At 51.3% G+C, this 12,606-nt stretch overlaps 4 protein-coding genes across 4 annotated transcripts; 3 read left to right on the forward strand and 1 right to left on the reverse strand.

The window, feature by feature from the left end:
• Positions 1–115: 115 nt before the first annotated feature.
• L3040_006976 (uncharacterized protein) lies at positions 116–4,005 on the forward strand (the record flags this gene model as incomplete). The annotated part of the gene is made up of 3 exons (XM_007296878.1): positions 116–324; positions 384–3,912; positions 3,961–4,005. The coding sequence occupies 3 exons, from the start codon at positions 116–118 to the stop codon at positions 4,003–4,005; spliced, it is 3,783 nt and encodes a 1,260-aa protein (XP_007296940.1).
• Positions 4,006–6,423: 2,418 nt separating this feature from the next.
• L3040_006977 (uncharacterized protein) lies at positions 6,424–8,158 on the forward strand (the record flags this gene model as incomplete). The annotated part of the gene is made up of 6 exons (XM_007296879.1): positions 6,424–6,520; positions 6,585–6,799; positions 6,866–6,946; positions 7,002–7,069; positions 7,118–7,660; positions 7,714–8,158. The coding sequence occupies 6 exons, from the start codon at positions 6,424–6,426 to the stop codon at positions 8,156–8,158; spliced, it is 1,449 nt and encodes a 482-aa protein (XP_007296941.1).
• A 727-nt stretch (positions 8,159–8,885) lies between these two features.
• Positions 8,886–11,287, reverse strand: L3040_006978 (uncharacterized protein; the record flags this gene model as incomplete). The annotated part of the gene is made up of 2 exons (XM_007296880.1): positions 8,886–10,702; positions 10,753–11,287. The coding sequence occupies 2 exons, from the start codon at positions 11,285–11,287 to the stop codon at positions 8,886–8,888; spliced, it is 2,352 nt and encodes a 783-aa protein (XP_007296942.1).
• A 174-nt stretch (positions 11,288–11,461) lies between these two features.
• L3040_006979 (uncharacterized protein) lies at positions 11,462–12,266 on the forward strand (the record flags this gene model as incomplete). Its single annotated transcript, XM_066156111.1, has 4 exons — positions 11,462–11,500; positions 11,566–11,568; positions 11,624–11,730; positions 11,795–12,266. The coding sequence occupies 4 exons, from the start codon at positions 11,462–11,464 to the stop codon at positions 12,264–12,266; spliced, it is 621 nt and encodes a 206-aa protein (XP_066010924.1).
• Positions 12,267–12,606: the final 340 nt, after the last annotated feature.

Genomic DNA, 12,606 nt, shown 5'->3' on the forward strand with positions numbered 1-12,606 from the left:
CATTTCCGTACCCTCAAAGATCCAAAGGGCTCTGTAAACCTCTCTATTTTCATTCAGCCGCAAACCTCCAGCAATTCCAGTAACTGGCTTCTGGTTGAAGCAAGACATCAGCGAGATGGTACGCCTACGAGAGATTCCGCGCACGGCGGCGTTCGCCTGGTACCCTGGAGCAGATTCTCCTCTGGTGGTGACTGGAACCAGAGCTGGAGCAGTGGATGCGGATTTCTCAGACGAAACGAAGCTGGAGCTTTGGGACCTGAGCTTGGATAATCTGGACCAAGGTGTTGAGCTCCAGCCTGTTGCCAGCATCACTTCAGACTCACGGTAGGTAAATTGGCCGAAACAAAAAATAGAAGCGCAAGCTCACGATTGTCTTATTCCAGTTTCCACGACATTGCATGGGCGCCTGCAAATGCGGACCATCCCAAGGGCATAATCGCCGGAGCTCTCGAGAATGGATCGTTGGTCTTATGGGATGCCGAGAAGCTTTTCAAGGGGTCTGAAGATTCTTTCATGTCACAGACGACAAAACATAGTGGTGCTATCAAATCACTTCAGTTCAACCCCTTGAAGCCACAGATTCTGGCAACTGCTGGCGCAAAGGGCGAGCTGTTCATCTACGACATCAACGATATCCAGAACCCCTTCAGATTGGGCACGGCGGCAGCACGATCTGACGACCTCGAGTGCATAGCATGGAACAGAAAGGTTTCCCACATTCTGGCAACAGGTGGAAGTGGCGGATTCGTGACGGTTTGGGACTTGAAGACGAGAAAGGCATCTCTCACGCTGAACAACAACCGAAAGGCAGTGGCAGCTATCGCCTGGGACCCCAATAATGCTACAAAGCTGCTCACCGCTACACCTGACGATGCAGCCCCTGTCATACTCTTATGGGATCTGCGAAATTCGAATGCCCCCGAACGCACACTGCAAGGCCACGACCAAGGAATCCTCTCTCTTTCGTGGTGTCAACAAGATAGTGACCTGTTACTGTCTTGCGGAAAGGACAACAAGACAATTGTTTGGAACCCTCAAACCGGGGAACGCCTAGGTGAATTTCCGGAAGTCACCAACTGGACATTCCAGACCAGATTTAACCCTCACAACCCGGCTCTCTCCGCTACAGCCTCTTTTGATGGCAAGATCTCCATTCAAACGCTACAAAATACCAACCCTGTAGACACGCAAACCCCAGTCCAGGGCTCCGATCCAGAGGATTTTTTTACCAAGGCCCAGACTCAGCCCCAAGGAGCTTCCTTCTCTTTGATCAGAGCCCCGAAATGGCTCGAGAGGCCAGCGGGTGCCTCATTTGGTTTCGGTGGAAAGCTGATTAGCTTTGGCTTATTGCCAACCGTGGCCGGACAACATAGATCATCCAAGATTCAGATTTCGAACTTCTCTGCGGACTCTGATGTTGGAACAGCTACACAAGCATTCGAGACTGCTCTTGTAGCAGGTGATGTTAACAGCATTTGTGAATCTCACATTTCCAATGCCAAGACTGAAGAAGAGAAGGCGGATTGGAAAGTGATCGAGAAACTGATTTCAGAGAATCCTCGAAAGGGAGTCACGGAATACCTAGGATTTTCAAACGAGGTCGAAGAAGCAACGAACGGTGTCGAAGATCTTCAATTGGACGGCCCTCAGCCCGAGGACGCTGGAGAAGGAATTAATGGCACAGCGGTAAACAACAGTAGATTATCTACCCTCTTCGCTGACGGTGCTGAGGGAGAAGACTTCTTGTCTAGCATTGCGGCCACCAAGGGTGCCAAGACCGATAATCCGTTCCACCTGTTTGCCGACTCGGACTCTGCTTCTGAGAAGCAAATCACTAAAGCGTTGATGTTGGGTCAATTTGAAAAGGCTATGATTATCTGCCTGAAGGAAGACAAGATCGCGGATGCTCTGATTATAGCAAACTGCGGTGGTAAGGAGCTTCTAGAAAAGGCACAGACAACTTATCTATCCCGGAAAACAGCTGGACCTAACTATCTCCGTCTTTTAACCTCGGTTATCGGGAAAAACCTGTGGGATGTTGTCTACAATGCGGATCTGGCCAACTGGAAAGAGACCATGGCAACATTGTGCACATACGCGGATCCAAATGAGTTTCCAGATTTGTGTGAAGCCTTGGGCGACCGGATTATAGAGACGGGCTCTCCCAAAGACGCATCCTTCTGCTATCTTGTTGGATCGAAACTGGAGAAGGTCATCGGTATTTGGATCACAGATCTGCAAGAGGCTGAGAAGGCTGCCATCGCTGATCCCAGTGGAGATTCGTCGTTCTCTATCCATGCCCGTACTCTTCAGAACTTCATCGAGAAGGTGACAGTCTTCCGGGATGTCACAAAGTTTGAAGATTCAGAGCAGGGCTTGACTTCGGACTGGAAACTCGCTCCTCTGTATGAAAAGTATACGGAGTACGCCGACATTGTTGCAGCACATGGACACCTGTCAATCGCCGAGAGATACCTTTCACTTCTGCCTACACAGTACCCTGCTGCAGAGGTTGCTCGTAACCGGGTTCAGCTTGCGTCGAGAAAGATTACTCCAGGGGCAGCGGTGAAGGCAGCTCAGCCATCTCAAAACACACGAGCCCAGGCACGACCTCAGCAAGGCTACCAGCCACTGAGCACTCCTGCTACCGCACCCGCTCGACCAGCTCCAAATGCATTTGCACCGCCTACGGCCGCACCTGCGGCGAACCCATATGCTCCTCCAACAAGCAACTATGGTCCTCAGTCAGGCTACCAACCGCCTCAACAAGCGGGAGGGTATGGAGGATACAACCCTGGTAACAGTGGATATGGAGCTGTCCCTGCCCCCAACTATGGAGCGCCGGCACCAACCTTCGGGGCACCTCCACCAGCCTTTGGTGCACCACCGCCAAGAAACATCACACCATCTGCTGGTCCTCCTCCTGCCTCCCAGCGAAAGAACATGGAGCAATGGAACGACACTCCGATGGTTACCAAAGTCGCCCCTGCAAGAAGAAGCACTCCTTCAGTGGCCCCTATCAATTCCTCATTCCCCAATCAACAGGCCGCTTCAATGCCCCCTCCAGCTGCTCAGTATGGATCGAGGGCGACACCAACCCCACCCCCACCACCGCCAAAGGGCCCGGCTCCTCCTCGGGTGAGCTCTCCATTGACACCTGGTTACCCACACGCCCTTCAACAACCTGGCCGGCCTTCTTCTGCGGCAAACCAATATGCCCCCCAGCAGGCAAACTCTCCGGCCCAGCCATTCTCCCACCCTGCTCCACCCCCTACGATTTCCCATGGCCCATCTCCGTATAATGCAGCACCACCTGGACCTCCCCCTTCCAACAGATATGCTCCTGCCCCTGCAGCGCAACAGTACTCTCAGCCGCCGGCACCTCAATCTCAAATGGCTCCACCCCCTCAAGGTGGAAACCGACCCCCGCCTCCATCAAACCCATACGCACCAGTCGGAAATTCGCCCCAAAACCAGTATCCGCCGACTCAACCTCTCCAGCAACTTAGCCAGGGACCTCCTCCACCTTCGGCCGGACCACCTCAAGGCTCTCGTCCACCTACTGGCCCTCCCACTTCCGCCGCGACCCCTCCCCCTGCAAAGGCCAAGCACCCTGCTGGTGACCGCTCTCATATTCCATCCAACGCTCAAAGGATGGTAGAGGTTTTCAGCACTGATATGCAACGAGTTGCCTCCAAGGCTCCTGCTTCGTTTGCTGCTCAAGTCAAGGACACTCAAAAGAGACTGAACATTCTCTTTGATCACTTGAACAACGAGGAGCTCATCAAGCCTGATACTATTCAAAGACTCAGCGAGCTTGCTGAGGCGCTTCAAGCGAGGAACTACGAAGTTGCGGCGAAGCTGCAGGTTGATATTCAGCGTGAAAAGACTGAGGAGTGTGGTAATTGGATGGTAAGTTCAAGCTAGCTCAAGTAATGCGCAGGTACTAACGTATTACAGGTTGGTGTGAAGAGGCTCGTGAGCATGAGCAAGGTTACTCCTTAGCTGGAATGAATGGAGGTTTTGAAGGGTCGATCGGCTAACCATGTTGCATCTGTATAATAAAAACAAAGAAATTTGCTAGTAGCATGATCGCTCTTGACCACGTTCCTTCCGAGTCGAGGCACACACTGAATAACCCCAGTAAACTAGCAGCTCGCACCGCAGCGCTCTCACCTGTTGTCTAGATCGGTTTCTTCCTGGCTAGGAGATTATTGGTGTAAGTACTCGAGTGCGAATTCGCCAATCTGGAAACAAACGAACCATAAAAAGTGGTCAGACAGGGTAAGCAGATCAGTCGACAGTTCGCTGATTAGAGGTTGATGCCATGTCTCACCTTGGGTCCCTATTTGCTGAAGCTCTACCCATGATGCCATGGGGCACATCCTCCATGCTATGTATAATATCCACTCATGGTGACTTCCAGTGTTATCGACGCTCAACCGGTCCTAATGCGCCAGTTATCACGTCTCTCTGTGAAGGACCACGAGCGCGGATACCTGGCAGGAACGAGTTTCTATCTACAAATGGTCTATAGCAATAATGCATGCACATCGCACCGTACTCTTATTCACTAAACTCCTAGCTCAACCTCCATAAATCCCCTAGTTCAAAATCTGTAAAGATACTAGTGCAAGTTTCAGACTTCGAACAATTGCAAACTCGTTCCTTGTGCGAAAGAGGAGTTCTTCCGACTTGTGATTACAAAAAAATCGGTTTAATTCGTGGACTTTGAACATTTCGGATACGGACAGGCTGGTAATTTAGGCCATAAAGTCGGATGCATGCTGTGTCTAGGTTTATCGCAACTACCTAACGTCAAAAGCAATATCCGAAGCCGAGAGAGGGTGAAGATGAAACACCATAGACTTCTAGAATTTAACTTCTGTAAGATATACTGATTTCTCTTACAACTCGAACAATTCTAGGCTCTAGAAGTGCGTCCCTTGGCAAATCTTTGGTTCTCGCGGCGATGTTTTCTTCAAGACCTCGCATTTCTGAGCCAAGCAACCATTCTCTAGGGCGGCATGTAGATTTCCTAGTCTCGGATGCCGTCCATCTTCCTGTTTATGAGACAAATACGAGAAGATCAGACGGCACCGTTTAAAATACAGCCAGTTAGTTCAAAGAGAAAGATAGGTGTCCGTCCATGCCTTAGTCCACCTCAGGTTACTATCAACCAACCCGTTTCCAAGGAATCGCACGACGGTCATGCCGAAAGCCTGCTGCGCCTATGAGATAATTCTGTTGTCGTTTTTGAGGCTTGTGTTTGAGGCCATGGAGATCCCGGCCGGGACTCGCTGGCGAAGCGAAATACATGACATCCTAGATACCTATTCGCGAGATTGGCAATAACGCAACGCAGAGAATCCTTCGATGGCGCAAAGCCTCGGGTGCTTGACATCTGGAACTCTTGGTAGGATATATTTTGGCTAGGGGCTTACATTCCTGTCGGTCGGCCTTTGTTATAGAATCCTTACCCAGATGATCAGGAGTTTTAGCCTTCGAATTATTTCCTGGATTCCGTGCAAGGACTCTTGAGGCTTGGTTGCCTACTTGCTTGTCTCCTGCTCTCCTAGTGCATCTCGCCGGGCTAGATAATCATTAAGTCCAAGACTACACGGGTACCTGAAGAGGTCTTTCTCAATCAAAAACCTCCGACTTTTAGCTGTGGATTCATAAGAGCAGTTGCTGGTAGCTCAGCATAGCAACGATATCGATGGCTGCTGCTAAGCGAAACAAATTACTCCGTAAACATCGCCTATATACCCTCAGAACCTTAAAGATCGGCAACACTCTGGCTCAACATGAGACGCTACCAAAAGTCACCGATAATTAGTTCCTGAAATCGATCATGGTTGAGAAAGTGAGGAGAAGGTTATGTCGATGTCAAGAGACGGAACCGTCTGCATTCAAAGAACACTTTTAGTCAGGTGATAGATACCCCAGGTTGATACCCCGCCTCACGGCCATCCGCGAGTCAGATACTCCGTACCGCAACTAATACGAAGTAATGTGAACAGTACTGTACCGGTATGTAGTATAAATGAGAATCTGAATTATGATAACCGGTACCTAGTAAAAGCATAAACAGATCGCCCCGGAGATGGACAAATCAGATTTTTTGGGTAATTTGGCTTTTAGCCGTAGCCCATGACCGGCCATTTCGGCTCCCTCCGCCAAAATGGCATTATTGACTAGCTTTTCTTCTACTCGTCCACCCCACCACCCTAGAGTGACTCTGAATATTTTTTTGCTTTCTCCGACATCAACTCGCCCTGACCTACCAACGAATCCTCGCACCACATCATATTCTACAACGATACCACTCTCATCCACAATCACACATACACACATCCACATCCACACAGACACACAGAGAATATTTCTCTCCCTCTCTCTCTCCATCTACACATCCTCAACATGTGCCCTTCTTGCGAACCTGAAGCTGCCGCCAACGGCAACGGCCATGCAAACGGAGCCTCTTCCAATGGTACCAATGGATCCGCAAATGGCGAGGGTGAGAGCTTCATGCAACGTTCGTCTTGTCTCGGGAGCAATCACTAACTATCATCTGTTGCCAGCCCATCCAGGCTTCACTGCCGTCCAGACCAAGTTGAACCCCCACCCCACCAGACACAACCCATACCAGTCCGTCGGTGACTTCCTGAGCAATGTATCGAGCTTCAAGATCATCGAGAGTACGCTGCGGGAGGGTGAGCAGTTCGCCAATGCCTTCTTCGACAGAGAGAAGAAGATTGAGATTGCCAAGGCCCTGGACGACTTTGGTGTGGACTATGTGAGTCATGTTCATTCAGAAATATACATCTAGGGCGCTGGCAGAATGCTGACACAATGATTCCAGATTGAATTGACTTCCCCTGCTGCATCCGAGCAATCAAGAGCTGATTGCGAGGCCATCTGCAAGTTGGGATTGAAGGCTAAGGTTTGTCTTGCCCCCCTCCCCGATACAACCAAGACCCAATACTCAATCAAAGCAGATTCTCACCCACATCCGATGCAATATGGACGATGCCAGAATTGCGGTGCAGACCGGTGTGGATGGGGTGTAAGTTTGGGATTCCGGCATACCTAAGCTCTGCTAACAATCCCTCAGTGACGTCGTCATCGGCACTTCTTCCTACCTCATGGAGCACTCTCACGGCAAAGATATGACCTACATCACTAACACCGCCATTGAGGTGATTACATTTGTGAAGTCACACAACATCGAGATCCGATTCTCCAGCGAGGACTCCTTCAGATCCAGCCTGGTCGATCTTCTCTCCATCTACTCCACAGTCGACAAGATTGGCGTAAACCGTGTTGGCATTGCAGATACCGTTGGATGTGCTTCCCCCAGACAGGTCTACGACTTGATCCGGACTTTGAGAGGTGTTGTCAGCTGTGATATCGAGACGCATTTCCATAACGATACTGGTTGCGCCATTGCCAATGCCTACTGCGCTCTTGAGGCCGGTGCCACTCACGTCGATACCTCAGTTCTGGGTATTGGTGAGCGAAACGGTATTACACCTCTTGGTGGATTGATGGCACGCATGATCGTTGCCGACCGCGAGTATGTTATGAGCAAGTACAAGCTCGACAAGCTCAAGGATATCGAGGAATTGGTAGCTCAAGCCGTTGAGGTCAACATCCCGTCAGTGGCCCCTTCTGGAAAGACCCCGAGATTTCCGCTGATGATAAGAATAGCTTCAACAATCCAATCACCGGTTTCTGCGCCTTTACTCACAAGGCCGGTATCCACGCAAAGGCAATTCTCAACAATCCCTCAACCTACGAGATTATCAATCCCGCCGACTTTGGCATGTCCCGTTACGTGCACTTCGCGTCCCGCCTGACAGGCTGGAACGCTATCAAATCCCGGGCCACGCAGTTGAACATCGAGATGACAGATGCTCAATACAAGGATTGTACAGCCAAGATTAAGGCCTTAGCCGATATCCGACCCATCGCCGTCGATGACGCCGACTCGATCATCCGCGCCTTCCACCGCGGCCTCAAGATTGGCAAGCAGGTTGATCTCCTGCCTAACATGACCGAGGAGGAGAAGGCTCTGCTTGCGGAGAAGGAGAAGGAGATTGACATCCCCGAGAAGCGACAGCTAGATGCCGAGGCTGGCGTTCCATCCGCTTAGAAGGTCGGAAACGGCGTTGCTGCATAAGCACCAAGATGATACCATTGGATGACATCTTCCAAATACATTTTCCTTGGTAACATACGGCGACGAGGGCGCAAGATTACTGCAAATTGGCTTACGGAACTCTACTGAGTGGATACCCTGAACGCTGCTAGGTGGGCAGATAGAGAGAAATCTTTGCACATCTCGGTTTTCTCTTCAGGGTTTCTAAAGAGGGCTGATCGGCGTTTGTTCATGTCATTTTTTTTTCCCTCTTATTCCCATGTGTACATATGATAAATGAGTAAAAAGACATCTGCGAGAAAACAAAGCCGGTAGTCGAATAAAGTCATTTTCAAAACATAAGTGTTCGGATATGGTGTTACATCGTAGCGACCGACATGTCTGCCAGTGATTTGTTTCCACATCGCTCAGATCTAAGATATAGAGGCCAGGAAATAGCGTCGCTTAGAGAAAAAGGGTTGTAGGGGATTCAACCAAGCTGGCTTTGGATTTTGCGGTTATCTAGCGTAAGTCGAACCTCGGAGACAGGCTTCGAATAGCTTCATTGTCTGCAGGCAAACTGGAAGAGAGTGGGTGGCAGCATCCGACTTAGCCCGCTATGCCATCGAACGATGAAAATACACCGAAAAATCCCAACACATGATTATAAATGTACAATAAGTGAGTTCTATTACAGAGTAGGGTATCTCGCACCACGCCTAAGCATACATACGATTTAAATCTACACGGGACTCCCAGCCCTGCTCCTCGCCTTCTCCGCCTTCTTGGCCCCCTTCATGCTCTTCCTCGGGCGACCCTTCAACGCCCTCTTCGACGGCTTCGTCGCACACAACAGCCAGGCATTCATCGGCTTCCTCGCCCCCACAAACTCACCCCCCGGCGTGAAAATCTCCACAGCCGGCCAGGTCGGATCAACATACTCCTTCAGGGTGGCTGGGTCGGCGTCCGCGTCGGAATACGGCTCCCTCTCCCACGCTTGGTTGTGTTCTCGGCTCGGCATGACGAAGCTCTCGCCAGGCCGCTTGCGGATTTGGCACACAAGCTCGACCCAGCCGCAGCCTTCGAGCAGGATGTCGGTGGCCATGACGCGGTAGGGGAGCTGCTCGGGCTTGATGCCCACCGCGTTGCGAGCGGTGATGGGCCCGGCGCGCTGCCGGGTGACGTCCCACCTCAGGTAAAACTTCCCGGCCGAGGCTATCTTATCCCCGGTGCCAGGCAAGGCGATGTTCTGGACGTTGGAGTCGCGCGTCTGCTGCTGCGTCCCGATGGCCTTCTCGGTTGATGTGAGGTGGGCGTCGATGGGCGTGAAGGCGTAGGCCATGATAAAGAGGTCCGGGGTTGTGGGCGTGATGCGGATGAAGCCGCCGAGGAGAAGGGATTGCCCTGGCCGGATAACTTTCTGTTCGGGCTTGACGCGCTCGCGCATGACGAGTTTATGGCGATGCTCGGGCTGTACATAGAGTTCGAGGTCGCTGCGAGCAAGGCCGGGGAGGTCGATGAGTTCGCCCTTACCGTTGCCGAAGGAGTGGCGGATAGGCGAGGCTGTTGTGCCGGGGAGAGGAGAAACGAGGGGCATTGTCGGGTAGTCAGTTTCGGGTTGGGCTGGAGGTAGGAGAGAAGAGGTGTCGAGGGAGGTGTCTAGTTCCTCGAACTCGTCGAATGCAGCTTGGAGCTCCGAGTCTGCTCCAGGTACTATGTCAAGGAGTCCAGGGGTCTTGGATTTGCACTCCTCAATCGAATTCTGAGCGTCCTCGAAGTTCTCATTCTCATTCGCCTTACCGGTCTCCTGAAGCGCCTTTCTATCTCTCTCCTCGACGGCCTCCTGGGCTTCAGCCATTTCTTCCTTGGTGTCCTCAATTGCCTTTCTAGTCTCTTCGATCGCCTCCTTGATGGCCTCGTTCACCTGCTCCTGTGTCTCATGCTTTCTTGGGCTCACGTCCAATGGACTGGTGCTCGTCAGAACAGCCTTCTTGAGAAATCTGTTCTGCTTGCGCCCTTTTGGGAACACTCCGTGGAACAGTTGACTCTTCCCAACATTCACTTTCCCGACCATCCACCCACCGCCACCCCGTCTCCAAATGTCCTCTTTCAGTTCCTTCGTCCACCAATCTCGTTTCGCACTGACACAATGAACATTTCCTAGCCGAATGTCCCTGCCTGCCCTTCCTAAAGCATCTCTGAGAACAGAGCGTAGATACGGCATCATGGCATCAACCTGGAGCTTCAGAGGAGCAAGCAAATCGGACCTGGCGATGATGAAACTGACTTGCGTCTTCTTTCCTTTGGAGAAAGTTCCCGTCTTCGATCGTCTGTTCAGCGATCTTTGCGGCGCAAGCAATAACATCTTATGTAGACCAGGGATCAGGGACATGGGGAAATCCACCGCGTCGAGAACGTGGTATACATGGTTGTACTTATACGGGGATTTCGCGATCGTCTCCCTGATAGATTGCATGGACGGATGTTGTATAGAAACCCCATAGTTATGATGAATCAAGTTATTGCATCTCTCACATACAGGTATCTGGGTGATTGTAGCTGTAAGAAATTTAGTGGAATTCATGAGATAGCATATTTGTGTTCCTGACCTGGCACCTCGACAGTCCCTACATCAATAGCTAATCCTTCTGAAGCAGCTCTTTCCAAAGCCTCTTTGACGATTTGACCTTCTGCGGACAAGCCTGCATTCGGAGTCCCTTGTAGGTATTTCTTTACTGCCTTTCTCTGGAGGTTGAAGAATCCGGGACCTTGCTTATCCACTGTCTGCGAGAGAGCTCCACATCCCGAGCATTGCTGCGGTAATCTCTTCAACTGTATTGCTTGGGCTGCTGCCGGTGATATTGAAGTTGACTCGGTCCCATCTCCGGCAGAAGCCCTGAAAGAAGCGCTCTCGTCGTCCAAAGCAGCTTTTGCTTGAGTCTGGTCCTTCTCTCCTCTTCCCTCACCCAAACTTATATTCCTCCTCTGAGAAGCTGGAGTAAACGTTCGTGGTTGTGGATGGAGACATCGAATCGGTAGAGAAGCGGTCCTCAAGATCCCGGGACACAGAAACGTAGGAATTTCTGCCACTGGTATCCCGGCCTTCCCAATTATCCTCCGAGTAATTTGGATGGTTGTCGCCATTTTCGCACATGTACAAGAAGCTTCAATGTTGCCGCCCGTGTGAGGTTCGAGATGCAGATCTGAACATTTTGGACAAGGGTTTCCTAGCGCGAAGCTTAAATATTTTATTATGAACCTCCAATCCATGGACGACGGCATCGTACCAGCAGTTCATGCATCCCGCGCACATTCAAGATGGTGGGAATTGTAAAGCGCATGAGAAAGCTGAGAACTGTAGGTATATCTCGTGTTCGACTTCTCCTGATGTCGACCAAACGCTGACAAGATTCCTCCTCCAGAAGGTAGACACTACCCCTCGGGCATCAACGTCGAGACTCCAATTGACACAGCATGTAGCTGCTCGCCATTAGATTAGGCCCCGGAGCAGCGGTATTACCGCCCGAGGTAACGAGAATACATATGGACTTCGCGCGCGACATAGAAGACGGGCACTACGGCCCCAGGTAAATAACGTCCATCCACCCTCGACCTCCGTCCGGAACGAGAAGCTCACAGCACTCCTCTCAGGAAATTCTGGCGAAACTGCCTCCCCCGATTGAAGTACCACAACCCAGCCGTCCCCATGACCGTCAACCGCACCGACGACCAGTCCGGCCCGGCAATCATGACTATCCACTTCACCTCCCCGGAAGCGGCAGCACATATCAAGACGGAGATCTCGTCCACGACCGACGCGCAGACGTCCAGCGGGCCCGTACCCGAGTCCAAGGCTGGGCCGCCGACGGAGAGGACGGAGACGATCAACATGAAGCATAGACCCGAGTCGGAGATCCTAGACCAGCTGCTGGCGCTGACGAGAGCGCGGGTTGTAAAGGCGACAGCGGAAGAGAGCAGGCAGATTCAGGAGATCGAAGAGCAGAGAGTGAGGAGCGAGAAAGATGCGATTTTGAGTGCTGAGGTCCTCGCGAAGAAGAGACGAGAAGAGGCAATTCTGGCTGCGGCTAGGGGGTCAACGGGAGCGGATTCGCTGATGAATTGAGAGGGGTGAGGAGGAAATGTCGGAAGCATACGTGGAAGGCGTTATTTGCCAGTATGGCTGTATAAAAGATGCACACTGTGGGAATACTTGTAACAATCGGTTCAAATACCGACCACCCTATTGGAAGATATATCTACACTCGAAGACAGCCTGAGGGACCGATGGGCCACCGAAGCTGGCTATGCAAAGATTTTTGGCACTTCGCAGTCAATGTCTGTCGAATGCATTTTGTGAAAAATCAAGTCACCCCCTACTTCAGAAGACCTCCTACCACCTACCATAGGTTATCTTGGAGACAAGAAAACCGGTATATAAATCACCAAATACGATTGCTTTCTGT

The sequence above is a fragment of the Drepanopeziza brunnea genome, assembly GCF_022702325.1.
Source record: "Drepanopeziza brunnea f. sp. 'multigermtubi' strain 214-2 chromosome Unknown ctg12, whole genome shotgun sequence".
NCBI classification, from domain to species: Eukaryota; Fungi; Ascomycota; class Leotiomycetes; order Helotiales; family Drepanopezizaceae; genus Drepanopeziza; species Drepanopeziza brunnea.